The 25555-nt window shown below is 39.2% G+C and overlaps 1 protein-coding gene across 1 annotated transcript in view; it reads left to right on the forward strand.

Moving 5' to 3' along the window:
• Positions 1–5634: 5634 nt before the first annotated feature.
• sntg1 (syntrophin, gamma 1) overlaps positions 5635–25555 on the forward strand; it is a 52773-nt gene continuing 32852 nt past the window's right edge. Inside the window, exons 1-4 of the mRNA XM_042498234.2 lie at positions 5635–6207; positions 18464–18691; positions 19372–19421; positions 23989–24123. Coding sequence (XP_042354168.1) covers positions 19395–19421; positions 23989–24123 — 162 coding nt within the window. The 5' untranslated portion in view covers positions 5635–6207; positions 18464–18691; positions 19372–19394. The remainder of the gene's footprint in view (positions 6208–18463; positions 18692–19371; positions 19422–23988; positions 24124–25555) is intronic.

A 25555-nucleotide genomic window follows, 5' to 3' on the forward strand; every position in this document is an offset into this window, starting at 1 on the left:
CTTGTGAGCTCAAAAATTAATTAACAGAGGGGAAGCCGTGTATCCTTGCCCCTGCATTGTGTCATCATGGCAGGATAATGTAACATCGGCAATTAAAACATGAACATGCTTTTGATTTCTGGTCAAGTACACGTGAAAGGGTAATGTTTACTTTTTTGAGAGGCAGCTGCTCACTGTAACATCCAGGTGTTGTCTGCTAGACAGTCAAGGCATCTTTATTGTCTTCTGTATTTCAACAATTTGGTTAACTATCATTGAGAGCCTGTATAGACCTGGAATTAACATGCCTAATGAGTGATCTGAGCATAAGTGGCCATAAGTGGACAGCGATATATACTGGTTTGAATGACCACCAAGACGCATTCACTCAGGTGATCTGATCACAACTGGACAGCACTAAATACAACCACCAACGTGCATTTCTTATCCGATCACTCAAACCACTTGCCGAGGTGGTCTTGGATGCATATGACCTCTTATCAAGTCAAGTCAAGTCAATTTTATTTAGCTAGAGATTTTATTTATATCTCTTGTAGTAAACTCTCAAGCAACTTAATGTGTCCCCAGCAAGGAATACATCATCAATGCCGACCATGGTGGATGTTTTGGTGACGGCCCACTAATGTGTCATTCGGAGGTCATTAAATACAGCCACTTTGTCAGCGATTTCAGTGTAAGATACCAACACCAAAAGCCACCTTCTGCTGTGGTATGATACGCCAACAGTAGGAGTAAGCTTATGCTCTGTAACTTACCCATTTTATGTTAAGGTGGATGATGTGTTGCATGGACATCCATCATTTTGCCCTGTGGAAGGAGATGTGTTGATTTCTGCTGATGGCGATATATCCAGCTGTACTGACACAACTGCTAACATGAGCAGCAAGCATGCTACAGAGCAGCTAGTAAAAGTGTGGACATAATAACTGTAACATCTGGTCAGCTGGAGATGCATGATAAGCGCAGGTGTGAACTTTGATGTGTCCCGGTGGTCCACTAACATCAGGCCTTAACAAGCTCATTGCGATTCAATCACTCAGACCACTTGCCAAGGTGGTCTAGGATGCATTTGATCTCGTATCCTTTGTAGTAAACACTTAAGCATCCTGATGTATCCCCACCAAGATGCATTTGTTACCCTTTCATCATTAGTGCTGGCCATGGTGACAGTGATCTATTTCCAAAGTCATCAAATACAGCTGCTTTGTCAGTGATGTCAGTGTAAGATACCAATGCCAAAAGCCACTGTTCTGGTGGTATGATAGGCTACGGAGCAGCGTCAGTTTGTAACACAGCCGGATGGAACCTTTCGCGGTGTTATGTTACGCCGCCGGTCACAGTGGCACCTGGCGCATCGTCAGGTTGAAGTGCTGCTGGTAGCAATGAAATATAAGGAGCTGGAAGGTCCCTGTGGGGTAGGCAGGAGTGGTGGTGGATTGGTCCAACTGACTGAATGCTGCTGTTCGCTTCCCATATGAATGTAGAGCCAAACCATGATGTTTTGTCCTGAACCTTACCCAGCGTTTGTTGCCATGCAAATTTGTTGCCTAAACATAACCATGTTGTTGGCATCCCGGTGTTGGTTGCGGCATCCTGGAATGCCAACAGCAGATGCAGGAGGATACCTACAGCGTTATATATAGATACAAACGTCCACTGACGTATTGGCTATACGTGAAGACTTGGGATGAGAGCATGTTGCTATATCTTAACCATTTCATGATGACTTGGATGAAATGTTCTGTGACCTTTCATTGTTTTGCCCTGTGAAAGGAGATGTTTTGATTTCTGTTGAAAGCTGTATCTCCAGTTGTATGGACTCAACCACTAATGTGACTGATGGGTATGCTTGTGAGAGTGTGGGCGTCACAACGGTGTGCTGGGCCCTTTGACCTTCTAAAGTAAATGACATAAGCAGTAATGAAATCTGAACACAAGTGGTCAGCTGGAGACGCATGATAGACACAGGTGTCAATGGCGATGTGTTCTGGCTGTCCGCTTGTGTTCGGATCACTGGAATGTTTCTAGGTCAGATGATGTTTTGTTGAGTGGAAATTTGTAAATCTTAAGGATAACATTGTTAATGTCCCAATTATAGTGTTGCCTGATGAACAGCTGGACTGAGAAGCAATTTTCCTTCATTATTTTTCGTTTTTCCCTTTGTTCTGTAATTACCTTTCTAATTATTTTATTTAATGCAATCCTGCTTATCTTGCCTTGAGTTTTTAGAAGCAGTCTTTGTAGAAGCTTTAAACCCTCTACCTCTCCTGCACAGGCTTTTGTTTACTTTTAACCCCCAGATATCTGAGTATATGTGGGTTTATCTGTGCATATGTATGTCTTAGTGTACATACATCTTTTATAATAGCTGCATTTTTAATGTGTAAAAAGTGAATAGTGTATAAAAGGTGCAGGGGTGTAGTGCCAAATTTCATGCCCTATGCATAAGTGTTGTCTGTGGACCGCTGTCCTTCCTATTTTGATCCGAGTCTCATGAGCCTTTTGACATTTTTTATTTTTTGAGGTTGAAATAAGCAACATGTTAACTAAGAGTTTAATGCTAAAAACTCAACCTTCTTCTTCAGCACTGTGTAGATAACATGTTGATCAGATTTGCTTGACAGTGTTGGTAGCTGTTATCACTATTAAAATGTTGCTAATTTCTGATAGAGGCATTATGACTTTTTTCCCCATCTAAGCCCTACCCACTTTAAACCCGTGATTGAAGCTCAAACACAAATACAGAAAAATCTCATGTCAAACAATCAAACAGATCCAGGTTTAGCAGATCATTTTTGGTAATATAAGACCCCATCACTCAGAGTGAGAAGTTGATCAAGACAATATGTTCTCGCAGGGATGCTGAGATCCAACTTTTTCTTTTCTGGTGCCCATTTCAATACCTCAAGTCAGGACGTTTGCCAATAATGAAAACCGATCTAATAGCAGTGCTCTCGTTTTCCCAAATTTAATTGTGTGATGACAATTAAGTATTTTATTAGGTAGGTATGTTCAAATGTTTAAGGATACGCTTAGAAACATTTTTTTCTCCAAAATTTTGGAAAATATGGAAGAACTGAAATGGGATGGTAATTTGTAAAACATTTTGGATCGTTTGCTTCAATAAGTGGATTGACCTTTATAAGTCTGAGAACTGATGGAACAATACCAGTTTCCCTGGACATTGCAAAAGTATTTATTTTATATCGGGAAATAAAACGTTTTGGGCTTTATGTGTTACTGAGCAGCTCTTATTGGAATGGATGGGATACAGTCAGTGTGCCTGCTTCTCTTTATACAACCATGATTGCTCCCAGAGGCTGTATTGCCATCAGATGATACTCGATGGTTTCTGAAATCTGTGCTGATCCCAATCAAGCATATCAGCACCAAATCGGGTACATCACTGCACAGGTAGAGGGATGTCAGATTGGTTAAAGGTACAATAAGGTAAAATGTAGAACTCTTACAAGGCCTCTTGAGAAACCTGAAGGCTGTACAAGCGCTATAATCTGGGTGTGAATTAGCTTTGGTTTGCTGATGGATCACAGTTAAGCAGCCATTAGGCAGGACAGGGATGGAGAGCCTCGCAGTGGAATTACACTTAGAGAGGTTGCTGTTGTAAAGCAAAGTGTGATGTGACTGAGCACTTCTATTTAATCATACCGGCAGATAACTCTGAGCACAGCTATAGGCTGCAGATCCAAAAGAAGGCGGTATACTGGTCCAGAGCTGCAGGATTTCACCTTTAATTTAAAAACATTTTCTCAATAAGAGACCTGTTTTGGGGTCAAGAGTGAAATGGTGCACGTGCTCCTCAGTTTGTGAATAAGGTCTGTCTACGTAAGACGTGCTGCCCAGGTGAGACGTCAGAGGAGTCTGCCTGCATCATCTGGGGAAATAGCAGGGTCTCTTCAGCTGGCAAGATGACAGCATGGGAAATGAGGTGCACCTGGTCAACTCGCGCAGCTGCTCACGCGAGGGCCTCAGGGAAATAGTCCAAGCACTACCGAGTGACTGCAATGTGCACAGTGTGTGTGTGTTAAGGAGATGCAAGTGTGTTTTCATTGACAACATAAACTGAGTCATGAGAATCTCAGTGTGCAAAGAAAATCCACCCATGCCTTAGCCTGTTTTTCTCTCTTAATCACCATTTGTGTAGCTCAGGTTTCCACTGTAAAATTTGACAAGTTGATTTAAAATCTAGGAAACTAATCGCCTTGAAAAAAGTCAGTAAATATAAACAACAAGTTATTATCTCGACTTGTCACATGATGCCACTTTGCAGTAAACTTCTGCGTCAACTTATGATGTTTCAGGTATCTTTCTGCATCAGCTGCTTGTAATCTCAGATGCTACTGTGAAGTCAACAAATGCACATGGTGGGAATGATGGTTAGGATTATGTGTAAGAGGCTCACGATAAGGTGTAGAAAAAACCCCCCATCACTTTCAGACAGGAAGCGAACATCAGATTCTGGCATGAAAGTCAATTTTTTGTGGGGTTAGGATCGTGCTCATGCTCCCGTTGTATTATGCTGCCAACAGCAGCGTTTACAACCAAACGCCATCCTTCTGCGTTTCATGTGCACCCGACTGGTTCTGTCCGGCTCCATTCTCAAGTGACGCTGCCTGTGTGGATGTACCTGGTCCTTTCCGGCCATCCAGCATCGTATAATAAAAATGCCACCAGTTCTGTCCTGCCATGCTGTCAGCTGAAGCTGTCCAGCACTGCTCCATGTTGACGCAAAAGGTGGCTTTTGGCATCATCTACTTTAAGCGATGTTTAAGTTATGCTTTCTTTACAGCAATCGTTAAATTACCTTAACATTAAGTTATATTTACGTAATCTTGTGAAGTTAATACAACTTAAATAAAACACATGAAATTAACTTAATCTTTCTTAGTTTTAGCAGCATCAGTAAATAAAGTATACTGTGCATTATATCTATCTTATCTTATATCTATTATATCTATTTTCCATGTGTTCCACTTGATGTAGATAACTTAACTTGATGTAGATAACCTTTTTGTTTTTTTACTGGAAAAAAAGTCACGTTTTATGTTATGATAAATATTTGGAAAAATTGTTGTTCTTCAGTTTTGAATATTATAAGACTGGTTTTATCTAATTCCAATTGGCAATAAAAAAAGTCTTAAAAGTCTTAAATTTAACTTACCTTAAGCTGTAGGAATCCTGATCATTTCAGCTGTCATTTTAAGTGGCAACAACTTCACAAAACTAAGTAAATACAACAACATTTTCAGTGAACTAAACAATTAGATTAAAATATAATTTAAGAATAATGGTTTTAGCCTATTTCCTCACTTTTTCAAGGCAATCGTTGACAGATTTTACAGTGTGGAACACACAAACATAAGCTACACATACACACGTACACACACGCACACACACACACACACACACACACACATAGCCTTTAATGTGAAAATAACTTTGAAGTTATGGGCGTTCAAACAAATCAAATATTCTATTTCTTTCGTCATTTGCTGCAGATCTCATCTATAAGCGGGCAAACCTTGGTCTGAATCCCGAGTGAATCCACACACACACACACACACACACACACACACACACACACACACACACACACACACACACACTCACGCAGAGGACCGCAGTGCACGCAAATGTAATTGGCAGAAAACGGGAAAAACGCTTTGCGAGATGTTTGCGCGTCTTTAGCGCAGGATGTGGGGCAGCGCAGCGGCACGTCCCCTAGAAACAGTAAAAAAGTAGAACCATGTAATATTAATGGATCCAGAGTTGTGCGGCTGCCTTGGGTAAACGGAGTCGATTGACGCGCGCGTTAAACCAGCCGCATGTGATTTCCAGCTTCAGTCATTTTGGCAGCACGATGCGAGAGAGAGACAGACGCGGAGCTGTGAAACTGGACCCTCTGCCAGAGATGTCGACGGAGAGGAATCCCTGAAACCGCCGCTGCCCAGGAAATATGGACAAATACTGTTTTCTGTGGGCTGTTTTTCCTCTGTCGGTTTTTTCCTGCACATCGCTTACAGAGTATAGTGGACCAGGATGCCGTGTGGGCGATGCTGCCACAAGGGATACATTGTGATTTCGCAGAGATGTTTTAGCAACCGTTGCATAAATTAAAATAAGAAAGCCCGTCACATAGGAGTCCAAAGGGATCTAATAAGACATCACCACCTGTTACTAGAAAATCAGGTAAGCCTCACTGATCTTTTTTGTTTTTGGGGGAAGCTTTAACATTTACAGTGCCTCATGATACAGTGCATGACGAACGTAGGTAGTTAATTATAACGCCAAACACCCATGAAACGGAACATTAATCCGTGTACAATGTACTTTTTTGAGATGTATTCTTCCTTATTGCTGCGCACCGAGATTTATGTATCAATCACATATATGATCCGATGCATAATAAAGCATCCCATCCACTATTAGTCACATTTCGGTGATGCACTCAGCTGAGCACTTCACTTCTAATGGGCCTCGTGATTAAAACAGCCTTTCGCAATATTGCATGATTTGATATCGTGCAGAAAGCTTCACATTGCCTCAGTGCAGGTAGCAGCACCCGCAGTTCCTCCAGTCAGTGCAGAGGCAGCAGACCTCTTTTCATCCATAGTGCTATTCAGCAGCGTTAAAGAACTCTCCCTGCACTGGATGCCAATAATCCACAGCAATTTTTTAAAAACAAAACAGGCCATTTTACATCTCAAACGTCACTCAAGTCTATTCACAAAATGCTCATTTGCAGCTTGGAAACAGCATCAAGACGACGTCCATCAGTGATAAAGCTGAGGAGCTGCTGCTGCTGGTCCACTGTGTTTTATTATCCTCACAGAAAATCCTCCAGTGTTTCACAAAATTTATGTTGCTTCTTGAACTGTAAACTGGTGTGGCAGGGGTGCACACAGGCAGGCTTGTTTTTTCTCATTATGGGCTACAGGATGACAGGCAGTCAGTGCAGTTTGTATCCAAGAAGCCCACTGAGATGTAGAAAATCAGACTTCACATCATTGATTTCTCTGCTCATACAAGCATATTGAGCCGGGCTAAGCTGGTCCATTCGCTGGTCATAGGTCAGGAGCAATCTGTTTGATGTACTGGAGGTCTCACTTCCTACAGAGGGGACGACGTTGACATGTCATTGACGATTTTATGCCCTGGCACACGCGTTTACCCCCTCCCCCTCTTATTTCTGCTTATGTCCTAAATCAAAAAGCAGTTTGGCCAAGTGACAGAGCTAGACTGGCAGAAAATCAGGCCTGAGTGAAATGGTGTCAGTCACGTCTGGTCAATATGTCAGGCAGGATGGAGAGACAGCCAGGGACAACTTGTTTGAATCTACTGTGTCGCAGTCTGCTGATAATTGGAGAAAAAAGAAGACTGTCACAAAGTTTTACCCAACACAAACACCATCTAAAGCTGGCTGGCATCGATCACGATCTGGAAACAATGTCTACACTGCACAACAAAGAGTACTCCAACACTTTATCTTCCCTGCTTAAGTAATCAATAATCTGGTTTTCCTCCTGCAACTGAATCCCATTGGGTCATTTAAGAAGCTGGACTAGTTAAACGTCTTAGAAGCATACAAGTGGGATAACTTGTCCTAAGGCATTACTGGAAGCAGTGAATGTACACATTGACATCAATTATGTATGTTAACACATTCAAAGGGCTGTTACACTCCCCAGGCATCACCCAGCAGCTTGGTATGTAACAGTGTTGCTCTGAATATTCAAGGGTTACACTTGCAGTGCTTGGAGTGAAGCATAATTCATTTTTTTAATGTCATCTGGCTTTATTCACTGACCTATTTTGATCATGAAAAGGAGTGCTGTGCTGAAAATGATGCATGAAAAAAACTTGACAAGGCTGGCAGGAAAAATGGAACAGTAGCAGTGAGTTAAGGGGAAGTTAAAGCTCGAGACTGAAACGTGATGGTGCACATTTTGTGCATTTAATGAAAACAGTCCTTTAACGTTTCCCTGCAGCGATTGTTCTATCTAAAGGGCAGCTGGGAGAGCTTACAGTATGTCACTGTAAGGCTGGACATCTTCATTACAATCTAGCCCCAGAGCCCAGCAACGGGGAGGAAAATGTATCACACCTGATGTTTCCGTGGGGCTTTTATAGCAACTGTTTGGTCGACCATCCATACAAACTGCTCCAGATGCTGAATTCACAGAGGAGAAGCCATATGCTTTTTATCGCGACGTGATGTACGAGCGGCACAAATAAAAAAAAAAAAAAACTCTAGATATCTCTCTCACCCAGAGAGTGAGGAGAAGAAATATTAGGGGTCTGTGCCACAAAGTCACTGACTGTCATGCAACAAGAAAACCATTAGTCTGTCTTAGCGGAGACTGATGGCTAATGAAGCGAATGCACACCAAAGTCTCATGGCAGGGAAGACAGAAGACACAACTCTCATTTATATGCGCCTCATATACCAGCCCATCTGATTTAGAGGTTCAGGATTGCAACACAGACCAACGCACTGAAAGCTACACGGAAGTGATAACTGCCCTGAGTAAAGCAATAAGGACTGAGATTACACATAATGATTTATGAGACTAACACGCCGCTTAACATACAAGTGACAAAAAAACCCTCAGAGATAACATCTATACCTCCAACTTTGCAATTCTGTTCAATCCTTTATGCTCTGCAGCGTGTATGTAGCCCAGGCTGGACAATTTTAGGTCACATTTGATTAATGTGGAGACTCCGCTTATTCGTTAAACACTGCTGGTTTGACAGCGTGTTACAGCAGCAGCTCAGTCCTGATGGAAAACAGTTGTCTTATGTCCTGTAAATTGCATTATTGTGTTTCCTTGGAATATTTGCAATTCATTCAACCTTTGAGTAGTGAAATAGCCCCAGGCAGCAATTAACCCACTTCACAATTTTTGCTTGTGGTGGCAAAACAGGCTGTGTGGCCGTCATAGTTTCTGTTTACAGTAACAGTTTTGAGCTTTTATTAAGCATTTATGTAATGTAATTGCCAACTATTATGATACTCGATTAATTATTTTTTTATTAAACCATGCATGAATGCCAGAGGAGGGAGTAAGTCACAAGCAAACCTTAACCTTCAAGTCTCACGCAAGTCCCAAGTTACTATAGTGAGAATCAGGCAAGTCGAGTCTCGGACTGCTCCCTGAAAGTCGGAGATTCAAATCACCAGTTTGACTGAAACTTCCTTAAGGGCTCCTTTATACTCCCTTTATGCACAAAAATAGATCTATTTCAAATGTTTTAAGTGTCACTGCCCTCACACTTCCATGCGTCATTTATGTTGACATAGATACAGCCAATAGACGGCACTAGAGAGCAGAGTCAAAAGTTTCAGACAATGATGGTGGAGGAGGTTGTAATTGATGGTGTACCTTTTAGTGGAAGCAGTGTTGTAGATGGCAGTAAATCAATGGGGCCTTTTAATATATCCCAACATGTGGACACAAAATTGTTTTCACAGTGTTACTGTGTCGTTCTGTGCCAACATTTTTTTAATGTCCTCTTTGTGTCTTACTGTTGTATCTTGCTTGAAGACACTGCCCTCAGGAGAGCGTGGACAGAAGGCTTCATCCGTGTCCGTATATGTAACGTTGAGCATAAATGAGCCCTTAGTCAAGCAGTCAGGCCTTATTTGTCAGTCAGTGTGCAGTGTGCTTTGGGGGAGGTTTCTTGTTCCCAGATTTAGCTGCAGAGTGAGTGCTCCTTAATTTCATGCTGCTCTCTGGTGCAGGTAGCTGCTGACCCAGACCCAGGGTGAGCAATGAGTGAGAAGAAGGCAGCTTCCCAAGGATATCTTCAGCTTTCTGCTTAGAAGTGGTGAATTAGCAGCTCACAGCAACTCAGTATGATACAGTCTCTGCATTTTGTTCAAAAAATGTTGTTGCACATTTCTGATCATTTGGCACAACTAGCTTGTTTACTGTATTACGTGAATATTGCTGTGGCACTGAACTTCCTGTTCAAACTCTCAATCTATACATAAAAGAAAGGGAATGAATAGGTGAATAGTCCTATTAAAAAACTAAATCTTATGCGACTAGCATAATTCTGAGTTGGGTACAGCCCTAGACGTGGTCAAGCAAGACAAATCAAGTCATATGAAATTCAGTGATCTAGTCAATTGTTATGCTAACTTTCTAGTTAATATTTATCCAGCCAATAAGCTAATAGGTTTGATAAAAAGACTGATTCTTTGTGGGTTTCGTCAAGACCTGGTAGGTTGCTGGTTTCCACACTTAGTACTAGAAATCACTTAATCTTGTTTCAAAAACAAAACACAACTCCTTAATATCTAGAAAAATGCAAATATTTAATTAGAAAGTTAATTTGAATTGTCTTTCTCAAGTCTCAGGTTATGAAAACCCATGCAGAGTCAAGACGAGTCATCTATCAGCGTCAGTCAAGCAAGTCTCATATCCTCAGATTTGCAACTTCAGTTCGACTCGAGTGATGTCATGTGACTCATGTTCTCACCTCTCAACGATCCTATTTGTTTCCTAATTCCAGCCACTCAAATGTGAGAATTTTTTTTCATTTTTATTTTTTTTTACCTTTTTTCTGTTTTAAATCACAACTTGAATAATTTTACAATTTTAAGTCTTGTTCCAACAAGAAATGCATTTTGAAAATGACACTTTTTTTGCTTTAGGAGGTTTTCATGGGTATTTCACACAATTTTCTCACATTTTATAGACTAAATGATCCATATAATGAACCATTAACACCCATAGCTCACCTGGTCCTTTGCTGCATACCATCACTCCTCTCTCATTTCATCTCTGTCTATTTGTCTGTCCTATCTTAAAAAGGCAAAAAGCCTAAAAAGATAATCTTTAAAAAAAATAATCAACAGAATAGTTGACAATAAAAAAAATAGTCATTAGTTGCAGCCCTACCTATATATTTTATATTAGTTTTCAGGTGAACACGTCAAATTTTGCAGCTAGAAAATGACCTGAAGGGAATCTTGCAAATCTTCCAGGAAATAAAGTAAATATGCAATCATTAGTTTCTAACTGCCGCTTTTATCTCCAATAAAATGTTACTAGTATTTAAGCTTCATTATCTAGCGAAGTTCATTTATATCCCTAAGCCAGTCATTTGTTTCATGTCACACAGTTTGAATTCATTAATAATTTGCCTGAGCAATTGAGAGACAGTTCTATATTTCCCTACTTTATATTTAGTAAGTGAACAGATGTGTCCCTCGACTGTGTAGCTTCATTTCGATGTAGCTTTAGCCTTCAGCAATATGCTGAGCTTTTTAATCCTTTCATGTACTCCACACACAGCATGGTGCCATTTCCAGGCCCCCGAGTCTTCCCCTGCAACGCTGCTCGGGTCGCATTGGTTGAAATACAAAAATGACTATACACTTAAACATATATCATGTAATTAAATGACTGAATTATGTTATTCAATGTAGTATAAAAGGCTGCATGTTCATCTGTTGAGCCTAATTAAAACCCTTGTGTAAGATAACATGCTTGACTTGCCCAATCCATTTATCCGCGGGCGTTGTACCATTATATCACATGTTCAAGACAAAAAAAGAATACAATCCAATTAAGGAGCCCATCAGTATCAAACATGCTGCTGGACCAGTGTCTTCTAGCTATAATTCTATGTCCTTCGTCTATTTCTGCTCTCTGATATCCGGCGACGTTACAGGGAACCAGTTTGTGAAATGATTCTGGCTGATTTAAGCTGGCACCAACCTGATAACTGGTGGCTCCCTGTTGCCAGAAAACATACATCATAGTCAGGAAGGTCAAGAGCTCAGTCTATAAATGTGTCCATCACTAATTTACTCCCCTGCCTATCAGTCATGAGCATCTGGCCTCGAGAGCTTCACTGGCTGCGTCCAGGGGCTCACGTATTGACTTAATGAAAGACTTATTTTTTGACAAATGCTTTAAAAGTATTGAAAAAACATGATGGCATACTCTTTCTACATTGCCTAAATGATCTATCTTGGACTTAATCTAAAGAAAAAGGAGCAGAGGTAGCACCTCTAGCAGCACGCAAAACAGGCCCCATGGAATACAAGATGCGCTCTGTAAACACAAAACTGTTCAAACAGCTGTCTCTTTACACGAGACGTTCACTGCAGGAGCGGGACTGACGGTTGGGTTTATTAATGTGTCAGGAATTGTCAGGTGAAGAGGAACCTGCACACAACACAAATGCACACATTGTTCTTTAGATTAAAGCTGTGAGCTGAGCTGAAATGAATAGTCAACAGAGACCAAAAAACAACAAACATTCTCTGGTTCCAGTTTCTCAAATTTGAGGATTTACCTGTTTTTAATGGTGAAATTAAGATTGTTGGGTCAAGTTTTGATTTTTTTGATTGAACAAAACATGGCATTTGAAGATGACACCCTGGGCTCTTGAAACAGTTGATGCCCCTGGTTGATTTTCATACAGTCCATTGTTCCAGCTTCTAAAATGGGACTATTTGCTGGTTTTCTTCTATGCTGCTAAATATGATACCTTTGGTCAGACAGAACAAGCAATCTATACATGTACCTTCGGGCTCTGGAAATATATGATCAACATTTTTCACTTTTTTATGACATTTTATAGCCCAAACCCTCTACCGATTATTATAGAAGTTCATTGGCAGATTAATCAATGATGAAAGTGATTGCCTGCTGCAGCCCTGAAACCAACTGAGGAATAGTGAAAACATGCATTTTCTTTTTCTGCTACTCATTTTTCATTGTGTTTGTTGTATTTTATTCTCCAGAGATACAACAGATCATTGCACTTGCACTTCAATTAAAACTTCCATTTCAATCCATTTCTCACCTACTGCACCTAAAACAAACAAGAAAACACAGCTGCAGCGCTCAAGTTAGAGACAAAGAGAAGCTTACATACAGCTATAACGCTTCCACAAAGCTCCTCAGCAGTTTGGCAGCTCTCGGTTTCTTTTCAAAACAAGTACAAAGAAACTACAATAACTAGAAAAAGCAATAAAAACCATATTATGTTGTCACATGAAGAGCACAATCCAGCCAGATCCCACAACCTTGAACAAAATCTGCCAAACAATTCAGCATTTTTCCCTCCGGATTTAGGTAAATCCTCATGACTGAAAATATGAAAGAAAAGGAAAAATATACCCAGACTTTGCCTCTTTAAAGTTCCTAGAAGATAAAATATTATGATAGATTATAAAAAAATAACTCAATTGTTGGAGAAGTGTTTTCCTCTCAAGGTAACAGAAATAGATAAGTGAATCTGATTAGTGTTCTTTGTTTCTACAGAAAGAAATTTAAAAACAGGGAGGTGTTCATTAAACAGCAGAGGAGGCTGGCAGCTTGCAACACAAATGTCATTTTGTTTTCGAACATAAACTGAGCAGATCCCGTGAAACTTCGTCAGCTGTTGATGTTGAGCGGGGATCTTTGGGGATTGCCATAATATTTGAGTAACATAATATCTGCTATCATGGCTCGCCAAATTAAAAAGCTGCACTCCCAGGCACCATATGTTCCAGGTCGCAGAACAAGTGAGCGGTACAGTAAGTGAAACCCATCTCAATTTTTCGAGCGGTAAAACTACATTTGCTGAAGCACTCTGCAGGCAGCTGCTCCACCTGCGTTCACAAGCGGCCATTCATCATCCTGTGCGGGCCACAGCTGTCCTCAGGTCTAAGAGATGGAGATGTCAAGTTACAGTCTCCACATCATCCAGCCAATCTAACTCTGCTCCTCTCCCTCTGCTTCCTGCCATTGTGTCAAAGACGAGAGCATTATTTGAAAAACATCGCTTGGCAAATTGGTAGGACTGAAACTATCTGATGGCGTGGTTGTAAAAGGAGTTACGCTGACTCGATGTAAAAGGCACAAAAGGTTCGGCCTATTTAATCTGTGGATTCTCAGAGAAATAAAAGGAGAAGTGCAGGCGTCTGACAGGATGTGCAGGAGGGCACCTGCTAAGACAAAGTGCTCAAATCAGAGCGGCAGACACGTTTTTCAGCTGACCACGTGAAGACATTCATTTTTAAAGCAGGTCCACAAATGATGTCAGGATTTCTCTGACATCCATTACAGAGCCGACTCATCTCTGACACGAGAGAGTGCAGCGGCAGGCGGGAGAGGCTGAAAACCGTGATCCAAATTGAATTTATAAAGTCAATAAAACTTTATTAATGAATCTGTGGGACACGTTTACGTTCACATACATAGAAAAACAATATCATAGATTACAAACACAAAGGATTCCACATATTTTGAAATGAATGTCAATAATAGTTTTCTCACGTGCATCATCGATTTTCTAGTACGTATGAGTATCATACAACTTAATTGAAATGTCGGATGCATGTACATTTACAATTAATTAACCCTTTCAAAACTGAACAAAGTAGTTTGATTACTTTTGTAAACACGGGGCAAAAAGGCAATGACCAACTTGGCAAGAAATGTCCCACAAATTGCAAGAAAGCAGTTAAAGGTCTAGTTTTAAGAAAAAGGGGGAGAGTTATTACAACATGATCAAAAGCTAGGGGAAAATGTCCAGAAAAACAATGTCATAGAAAAACAATTATTCATATCTTATTTAATTTTCCACACTTTTTTTGTTGTCTCGTTTATTTAGGTTTTTCACCTTTCTTTTTTTGCTTATTTTCAGGTAAAACATCTTGGAACTTTTTGATAATTTCTTGCTATTTTTGGGCTGTGTGTTGTAAAATTGCTAATTGCCATTTCCCTGTGTTTTTTGAGAAATCAAACTTATTAGCTCAGGTTTTAAAGAGTTAAAAGGCTCGGTGTGTGTGATTAAGGGGGCTCTATTGGCAGAAATTAAATAAAATATCATTAGTATGCTTTCATTAGTGTATAATCACCTGAAAATACGAATTACTGTGTTTTTGATTGTTGAACTCCTCATATCTACATAGGAAGGTCCTCTGTCATGTTGCGCTGTCATCTTTCTACATTCAAAACAAAACAGTTCAAAACACACAAACCACTGGCTTTAGAGGGGCCTGTCACATTTGTATGTTACCTGAAGGCCACCGTACGTTCTCTGCATGCTTGAAAAAGGAGTTGTGAGTTTAGGAGTATTCAGTTGGTTGCAATCTGCAACCTTCCTGCTATCTGCCACTAAATCCTTTCACACTACTCCTTTAAATTGGAGCCCAGACTAATGATTTTTTTTTAAAATTATGACTTATTATCTGCAAATTAGTTGACTGATGACTCAGTTGTGTGATTCATAAAATGTCACATAACTTTTGAAAAGAAAAAGACAATCACATTTATCCAGAGCTCAAAGAGACATTTTCAGATTAGATATTGATATTAAATCAGATAACACAGTGAAAAGCAGAAAATCTTCAGAGGCTGGGCAGATTTTTGTCATTTTCCCCACAAATTGACTGAAAAAGTATTTCTCTGCCAGAAAGATGGTCTTTTCATAAATCCAGACTGTCCATGCTGTAGAAATTGGTGCAACATAACCAGAGGAGACAGAGGAAAATGTGTATATACTACAACTACCAGAATGCTTTGTGCCTCAACACTCTTGCCGGTGAGCTTGGTCCAGCGATTTTCCACAGGTGTCAATATGGCGGCTCGCTAGAAACGAAAGACCTCAAATTCCAGTTAAACGTAAGCTAAAATATGTCTCTGAAAACATATTAGGCGAGAATAGGCAACACAGTAGCAGGATCTTGGTTAATATTTGATCAACAGTGCTTTCTTTTACCGTTTGATCTCAATATTTTCAGACTTTGTTGAAGCAGTATAGCACCCGCCTCTTGACGTAATATTATTGGGCCTACAGCCAAACACAACTACTAAAATATGTTTCTGAAGACATTTTGGTCGAGAAACAGGTAGTACTGTGACAGAATATTGGTTTGTACTTGATCAGCACTGCCTAGTTTTACACTTTAAGAGAGAGAAGGAGGAGATTTGTGTCCCTGGCAGCAGTTCAGGTTTTTTTTTGTTGTTGTTTTTTGTATTTATTGCATGTATTGTATATTTGCACATAGACTTTTGTCTGTTTATCTAGTAAGTTATGAACCTTTCTCTGTTTCCTTAATAAGTCATTATTATTATTATATTATTATTATTAGTAGTAGTAGTAGTAGTAGTAGTAGTAGTATTTTTAATATTAATATTATTGTACAGTGTCTTTTTCAATGTATCTGATCCCCATAAATGAATTTACAGACTTTATTTAAAAATGTTGTTTGGACCTTCTAGTGCGCTATAGTCACAGGACAACATTCCAGAAAGCCTTAGGCATTAATTAAAAAATAAAACCTATAATATAACTTAGGGATAAAACCTAAACAAATATACAAAATAAAACATTTTTACAAAGGAAAAAGGGCCAAATATTTACCATTAAAGAGTCAAATTGCCCCAGGAAATGTACTCTTTTTCATAAAACGGAAAGTTAATAAGCTAAACTGATATCAATTACTGGGAAGATTTCTTGAGTTGTTGCACTGATAGTAACATAATATGAATGAATCACTCTATCTTCTCAGTGCTTTAACAAATACATTAAGTTAAATTAAGGCTGATGTTACTTTATAATCAGGCTTCAATGATTTATGCATGAAATGCATCTCAAGATGCATCCATTGTAGTTTTTTTAAACCATTTGGATCGACGATAATAGTGGTTAACAACAAAAGGTGGCATCAAGCCAACAATGCATGCTAACAAGGAGGATTTCTCAAGGGTGTGCTTTTGAAACTTAATAAACACTTAAACAGGGTATTTGTGCTTGGCATACAAAAATGAAAGAATATGAGTTAATTGCGTTTTGGCATTCGTGCACACGAATCCACAGGTTCTTTTTACAAGTGAGGTGTTTGAGAGGATCCTTCAGCGTAGGCTAAGGAATGGGATTCGCAGATCTGAGTTTGCTTTTGAATCTCTCTTTTTTTTTTTTTTACCAGGTGCTTATTTGGGCAATAAAGTTATGAATTGCTTCTGATTGAAACTCTCACTTACATGCAATAGTTATATTGACATCACGCTCATCCGTGTTGCAAGCAGCTGTAGATTATATATTTTCAGTCATAGTCAGAAGCATTCAGTCAGCAATATTTAGCTGAGCTTTGTAAAGGGACAATTCACCCCAATATAAATACACATTTTTTTCTCTTACCTGTAGTGCTACTTACCAATCTAGATTGTTTTGGTGTGAGTTGCAGAGTGTTGGAGTTTATCAGTCAGAGAGATGTCTGCATTTTTTCCAGTATAATGGAACTAGATGGCACGCGGCCTGTCGTGCTCAAAGCGCCAAAAAAGAAAAAACATTTGAAAAACTCAACAGCAATGTCTCTTTCAGACCCGCTTCTATACTGCTTTTGAATGACTGGGTAAGAGACGTTGCAGATGTCCATCAATGTACACCAGTGTTGGGAAGGTTTCTTTTGAAAAATAATAGGTTATTGATAACTAATTAATTATTGACCCTGTTAAAAATATAATTAGTAATGTAACTAATTTAATTACTTTATCAAATGAATTTAACTTACTACATTTGATTACTTTTATAACAAATGTTTTGAACTGAACAATAAAGCTAAAAATGTCCAGAAATAGAAAAGAAGACATTCCTGTATGATGAAAAGATGCAAAGATGCATGTTTTATTTTCCATATAAACGTATGTGCATATCTATTTGTGGTGTGCTTTTGTGGAATAGACTGGAGGAAGAAATCAAACAAAGTAAGAATATCAAACGGTTTAAAAATATGTTCAGAAAGAGAATTTTTGCCATGTACATAGATGAGGGCTGGGGATGTAAAGGAGGGTAAGGTGATATTCTTGTGAATGGTTTTCTTCTATTATTGGAATTGTGTTCTTGACTATGTAAATATGATTAGCATGAAATGGTTTAGGTTTAGGTGTTTAAGTTTTCTTTTGCTGACACATAATTTTCAGACTATAGTTCATTTTCATTCACCTCTCCATCATCTGCTGTAAAACTAACTGCTCAAAGATGAGAATTACTTGAGGCTAAAGATGGTTTTGTGTTGTGTAGGTGGAGCATTGCTCCCTCGTGTCTGTGCTTAGAACTGACCGTGGTCTCTTTTCGGCGGGTGTTGGTAGAAAGGAAAAAGTTCCTATATGAAACTGCTCACAAAAGGCCTGTGGATTATCTCGGGTAAGCGGGTCATGATTTCTGGAAAGAGAAATTGCTGTTGAGTGTTTCTCTCTTTCTTTCTTTTTTTTTTGCGCAGACATCTCTACGGCTGATATCTCCAACACTCTGCAACTCAAACCAAAGTAATTTAGACTAATAAATAGCACTGCATGTAAGAAGAAAAAATATGTATTTTTCATTTTTGGGGTGAGCTGTTTGTTTAACTTTTCATCTTTTAATTTGTGTTAAAAAGCACGTTAGTTTAGAATGATTCTTTAACCGCATTCTCCTCTTTTTACTGCAGCACATCCACCGATCGGGGACCGCCAGGAGTGAAGCCACTACACGATAGCCTCATTCTGCTCTTCAACACCCACAGTCGACCAGGAGAGGTGACAGCAGTGCTCTCCAACTACCCAAGTCTGACAGCCATGATTCAGGGAGGCCCTCTGCTACGGCTCAGATCAGGGATCAACTCGCTGCTCGATGGCTAGATCTCACCGTACAAAGAGCTGGGGGCCTTTCTACTGAGGCAAGTCTCAGAGTCCCTCTGCAGCACAGGTTCAAGTGTGAGCCATTTTTTTTCCGTACGTGCTTTGTGGAGTCAAGTGGCAGTCGTGTCTGATTAAAACTGAGTGGAGCTGGTTTATGTAAATGAGCTGCTCGCATAACATTTTCTCAAGACACTTGTGTATCTGTCTGTAAAGAGCAAGTCAGGTAATTTAAAAAAGTAAGTGCTGTCAGTCTTTTTTTTTTTTTTTAAACCACAATACCACTCAGGTTGGTACTTTTACTGTGGTGTTTCCTTCTGCTGTGGCCCAGTTTTACTCCCTCTCTGACAAGTCATCAGATATGGCAACACAGTTCATTTCTGGCACCGCGGGATTGGATATTGAAACATTTATTAGGATACCTGGGTTCTCACCTTTGATAATGAATTATTCATAAACGTTTAATGGTCTCCGGGTTTCTCACGAGATTGCTCCATGGGTATTTTTCTTCTTTCACTGTTAAGTTGCGTTATAAGAGGCACATTTCAATGAAAAATCTATTTCTCTCCATTACCTAAGTTCTATACCAGAAAGGCATAATGAAAACAGGTACTCTGCTAACAATGCTGGTTTGAATTGGCTGTACGGTTTTGCCGCAGTGAGTTGGTCATTAAGCGTTTTCCTCCACTGTCTAACTCAATCTTGTTTTTCTCCATTGCAGTATCCCTCACTGCGTAGTAGCACATGGATTTCAAGACTTCAAATGAAGAGGTTGGTAGGATTCAATCAATGTAACATTTTGACAGTAAATTGCCAATGATTATAGAAGCAGCCTTGGTATTTACAAGTGCCTGAAACATCATCAGTGAAAGCATGCAGCCAGAAAAAGGACTTAAATCTGGGGCCCTGTACATAGCCACCCTTAGAGGCGTCCCCTCCCCTTCTAATACATCCACTGTTACACCTGCACTAATGACTGAAACGAGTAAACACTTAAACTAAAACAGAGTTATTGATGCAAGTGTTGCATGTTAAGTTTCAAAGCCCTCAGCATCAGAAACAGATGCATTGAGGCACCCTTTTGATACCGCCCCACTATACTAGACCAGAAATTTGCTACCTTTTATTAGAAGCGAACGACTTGCTGTACATAACATGCTGGGATACCTGCGATTCGGTCCAAGGTGGCGGAGTGACGAGAGGGTGTGACAATTCATACATTTGAAAAGTGCTCGCATCTACTACTACTTAAGCTGCAGCATCGGCGACTTTCTGAACAGCTCTGTGTGAGATCAGGCAATGCTAAAGCGAGACGTATTATAATTTAATCATAGGTGATATTCTGTCCTTGTAAAAGAATTGTAAGAATATTGTTCATGTGAATCAGCCGTTTCCTGCTGAATATGTAAAATACAACAGGAAACTATTTTGTGCTCTTGCTTTTACGTAAATGAGGTAAAAAAGTAACACCTGTACACTCACTCCATGCAACACAAGTTTAATGAAGACAGTGTTTCAATCCTACTTGGATCTTTGTAAAATTTGAGTCAAATCTTTTTTCAGGTTAAATTTCGACATGTTCTTCATTAGACCTGTGTGGCATGGAGTAAGTTTGCAGGTGTTACTTTTTTCCTCATGTATGCTGTTTTTTGATTGCCTTGCACCTATGTGATGTGCATATAACTTCCCTCTCTCAGCTTTTACATAAAAAACCCACCATTGTGTGAAGCTTATAGAGGCTGAAGCTGTTTTTGACGCTGTGAGCAAATGTGGTATGGGTATGGGGTGAGTGGGGATGTGGATCATTTGTAACTCCAGACTTTCACCAGGAGACTGCTGTTAATGTCCTATGTGAAACCAATAGTCAGTTAAGTTAGAAATAATTTATTATTAATTTATTATTTAACTATGGTGTGCTAGTATGTGTAGTATATTATGCTAGTAATGTGTCAGGTGATGTTATATTACATCAGTAACAGACGTACTTATTTTAAGCCAAACCATGATGTTTTATTAAATCTAACCACATGCTTATTAGGCTAATTCTTACCGGCAGACTAGTAAGGTGTTTTTAACCTTGACATGTTTTGACTGCTGGCTTCCTGCAGTCTTCCTGAAACACTTTACGAGTCTGTCGATAAGAAAAAGAATTAGCCTAATAAATTTAAGGGGAGACTATATGAAGCTCTTCAGACTAACTACATGCTTTTGTTGCTCAAGCCTAAGCGAGTACCTTTATTTTGTAAAGAGACTGAATTCATTAAATGAGCAGAAACTGTAACTGCATGGATTAGAGCAAGATCAAGGAGTATCGTCGCTCTCTCATTTTATGGTGCTGCATTTAAAAAGCATAAATTGACATGCCGTCCCTGAATGTTCAGAATTGAAGCTGGAGTGGTGCAGACGGCGTCACAGTGTGGGGCCACATCTGTATTTGAGGAGTCAGGCGTGAGAATGTGTTGCTCCTCTCTACACTGTAAACTGCAGTAAGAGACTGCTTGAAGTGTCTTTTAGTTGCCGCGTTATGAACTCACATCCTCAGTAACATGAGGAGATGGTGGTGATGGACCTGCAGTTGATCCGCTCTTAGTGGCTGTTTTTCAAACTGAGGGCAGAGCTGCTTCATTTATCAGACAGCTAACACTGCCAACAAGTCGCTTTCCCTTTGATTGTTTTCTCTCTTGCTCCTGGCGTTTTCTTTCTTGTCTTTTGGAAGCTTGATTTTAACCTCCTTTTTTTTTTTAATTACATGACTGCTTCGAAAAGCTCACCCGGTGTCCTCAGCATCAGCACAGTTACTAGGATTTAATACTGTTTGTTATACAACTGCTTTGTAGTCAGCCAAACGTGCATTTATAACGCTACTTATGTAGAAAAACACCAACTTCTAATACTAGTACCCAGTTGCATAGAACTACTTAGGATACCCTTAAATGTTTATCTGAGGATACCTCACAAATAGATGAATGAGTTGCAGAAATCGTAAGAATTTCCTTTGAATGTTCCTAAGTATTTGCCCATAGCTATTTAAGCACTGTATTCCCTGATGTGTTTTTTTAGGAGGTCCGTAGTAACCACTTTCCTCTGAAAATTTGAGGGTACTCTTCTCTTTAAAGTAAAATCATCTGTGGAGCATTGGACAATGGCTGAATTGATGGTGATTAAAGAGGAGGAGAAGATATCAAGACACATTTCTTGATACTGGGGAAAAAAAACAACGTCTGACACCATGAGCTAAACACAACTTGTTAATCTTTGCACTAGCAATTTTGTAGCTACCTAGCCAAACATTAACACAACATGTTTCATATATTTATGGCAGCTATGTTGTTTTATTGAGCTGCCAGTTTTTGTCGACTCCTTTCTTGGTGTCACAGTAATATTTTTACATTTCTTTTTCACTTCATCTACAGTTTCTTTTATAGCAAGATTTGTGGCACTGATTTTGTCAGTTACTTTTTGCAACATCTTATGATTGGTGATTATTATTTGCAATGACTGGGTTAAATTTCGCTGGATTATGCTATAGTGTTTTCCATATTCTTCGAGGAGAACTTTCTCATCTTCAGTCCAATTTGGCTTTCTTCATTTTTTCTCTTTTCTTTGTCATCCATTTTGGAGAAACTAGCTAATTTTACTGCTGCTAAGTCATTTTAAATCTTGATGATGCAAATGAAGATTATCTATGAACTTGGTTATATAATGACAATAACTACCGTTAAAACCTAAATACAAACACAAAACACAAAAGCGAAGACCTAAGAGGCTTTATGCAGTGCTCCTAAATGAACCCCTCAGTTTAGGGAAATATTTTGAATAAGGGACAAACTTAAGTTTGAAACTTAAAGGTTCAGTGTGTAAGATGTAGTGGCATCTAGTGGTGATGATTACTGATTGCAACCAGCTAAAACTTCTCAGAGCTTTTCAGTGTTCATTGTTCAGGAGGTTTTCACTGGGATACAAATTATCAACAGAGGTGTCTTCCTCTCCAAAACAAACGAAACTGGTAATTAAAACAGGTAAAAACACTGAATAAAGCAGTTTCACGTTACAAATCAGTGTTTCTGCGACACTGTTTGGCATGTCAGAGATGGGTGGCATGCCAGTTTCATGCTAACTTGTGCCTTTTTACACTGACATAAGATTCAGACGTTTGGGAGCTCCTCCATCTCTGGGTTAGAAAGAGATGTCCTTGTTGCATATCTTGCAGTGGAAATAGTGATGCGCACGCTATCAGATCTGAGACAAGGACGTAGATAATAATGGGGTGGGTGAGTTGGAGGGTTGGAGGGGAGAGTAATAGATAAACATACAATAGGATCAGAGATAAGGCTAAGTATGTGCAATGCAAGCAATACAACAGGTCAAACAGCGCTCGACCACGTGAGAAACTGTCTGACCCAGCTCTATACAGTTACAGCACTACTGCCCTCATTTTGCTCGGCTAATGACTCTCACACACACATTACTTCAAATAATGTGAATTAATGCGCCCCTCATTTCATTTCTCACGCTGCAGCTGCAGGCGGAGGCTCATTTCGTCACAATCCTCATTACAGGGTGAAAGATAATATGCTCCATAAACTGACTTTGATTCAAGTTTGACCTGCCGTTTAGATACTCTATCTAAGAATAGCAACCGTGCAAGCAACTGTCTTGTTAACTGATGAGCAGTGTATCCCGGGTGACAAGGATGCTGACACTGGGGTCTTTTTTTTCTATTAGCAGTCTTGTCAGGTGGAGGTGCTTCTTTTATTTAGACCTTTTTAAGTCAAGGACAGACCAGGCATCGTAATTAGCCAGGGAGGAGGAAGGATATGCAGAATGCAAATTTATGCGGATTAGCATGTTTTAAATGGATCATTGGAAACCGTCCTCACACTTGCTTGTATGAAGCAGGGAAATTCAAATGTGGAGGGTGAGCTCGGTTCCAGCCACTTAATTTCACAGGTTCTTAATTTGCCATCATCCTCATCAGCCTTACATGTAGAACAAATGAGATGATATAATTTTTTTCTCTCAGCGTGAATGTATACAAAAAAGCTGCTTCTCAGAGGGTCTGCTCGTTATTTGAAACCATAAATCAGCAGTTGTTCTATGTTTTTTTAATCTAAATGTGTGTTTATTACTCAGAGTGCTGAATAGGTTCATTTGTTCCAACATAAGCATTAAGGCGAGTAGTTAAAAAAAAAAGAGAGAAATAACAGACATCACCAAAACTCTGAATCCTAATTTCCATGTTCATCCTGCAGTGAGTATTCTCAGCTATGTTTCATTTCATGGCCAGTTAATTTAGTCGTGGAGGGATGATGAATGATTTTATCTTTCTGTTTCACAGACAAAGACTGGGATTTATTTGATGCAAGAAGGTAATGAGGAGCCGTTTAATATTCGACTACACTTGGCCAAAGATATTCTGACCATTCAAGAACAAGATGTCATCTGTGTGTCAGGAGAGCCTTTTTATTCGAGTGTAAGTAACCCAGTCCGTCTCATAATTGCTAAATGGCGCTGTACCGCACTTCACATGCTTGTGCATTGAAATCAGTTACATGCACTGCACAATACATGAAGGTTACAGCACAAAGATACTGAGAACACTGAATGTCTGCGTTAATGGCAAATCTACTGCAGTTAATCTATTCTTCATAAATCAAATGTAGCTATTAAATAATGAGTCACCCACTGGATCATGGTGAGCAGAGTGTAATCTTTAAGCCACACTTGTCACCACGTCTGACGTCTTTGTCTTCACATTAATAAATTCACTTTTCTCATTTTAAAAAATGAATGCAGTAACAAGGAGCTGGATAAATCTTTTAAGATAAATGGAGTGTCCTCTGAAACATAACTTCTTATTAACGGAAAGTGTGAAGTCATGCTACAGAAATAAAACCATAACATGTCAGGGAGACCTGATGTAGACTTTTTTAGCTACTGTTACCAATTTACGCTTTTAAATTTAAAAGAAAGTGTTGGATTTCTGCAGGCTTTCTCCAGTAAATGTATTAAAAATACTGTGTTGGGCATCATATAGAGTGCCCCAGGGATGACGTTTTTGGAAGCTAAAGTCGCCCTGGTTTATTTATTTAGGAATTTTGCAGAAAATTAGCTCTGTGGTTAACAAATGTCTATGATACCTACATTTGTTTGTTCAGCAAGATAATCTTTACAAATGAACACCACTTTCAGGATTTTTGAAATCCAAATGTCATCTACAAAAGTAAAAAACCTTTTGCGAGGCTAACACGAACTATACTACGGTCATGTCCCCACCGCGTAGAACAAATCGTGAAGGTCTCTTAACCTTGTGTTCACCACAGGCCTTATTTAAGGCTTTTAACCAAAACCAAAAAAAAAAAAAAAATCCTTGACTTTGAGACAAGGAAACCAGAGATGCTGAGATGCTAATAGATTTCTGGGTTTTAGGACTAATTCCTGGGTTTCTCAATCATCAATATGAAACAACAACATCTTTATAGTGGAGGACTAGAGGACTAGGACTAGACGTAAGGACTAGATAAACAAGAAAATTCTCGACACAACATAAGGACGAACAATTGCGCTAAAGCCAACATTTAATGAAAACTCGGGAGACTGTGTTTGTGTAGAAAAAGGTATCATATATTTTAGCAAATAGAATAAAGCAAAAGAAAATTAACATCAAATATGGCCTTGCAAGATCACACTTATGATAGTTACTCTTAATAACCCCTTTCCCCCACTACTTTAAAGATTTTAGAGTGTTTTTGATCCAATAATGTATTGAGAAAGGTTAAGTATCAATCTAAGTACCTTTTTTAATCATTATTCATCTCAACCATTGAATTAATGATTAGCTCACACAATCAATATTAAAGCTGCACAGAACAACCACCCAAAACACTCAAATCAGTTTAAATGAA

The sequence above is a fragment of the Plectropomus leopardus genome, chromosome 12 (assembly GCF_026936395.1).
Source record: "Plectropomus leopardus strain MGB_pleo_1.0 chromosome 12, ASM2693639v1, whole genome shotgun sequence".
NCBI classification, from domain to species: Eukaryota; Metazoa; Chordata; class Actinopteri; order Perciformes; family Serranidae; genus Plectropomus; species Plectropomus leopardus.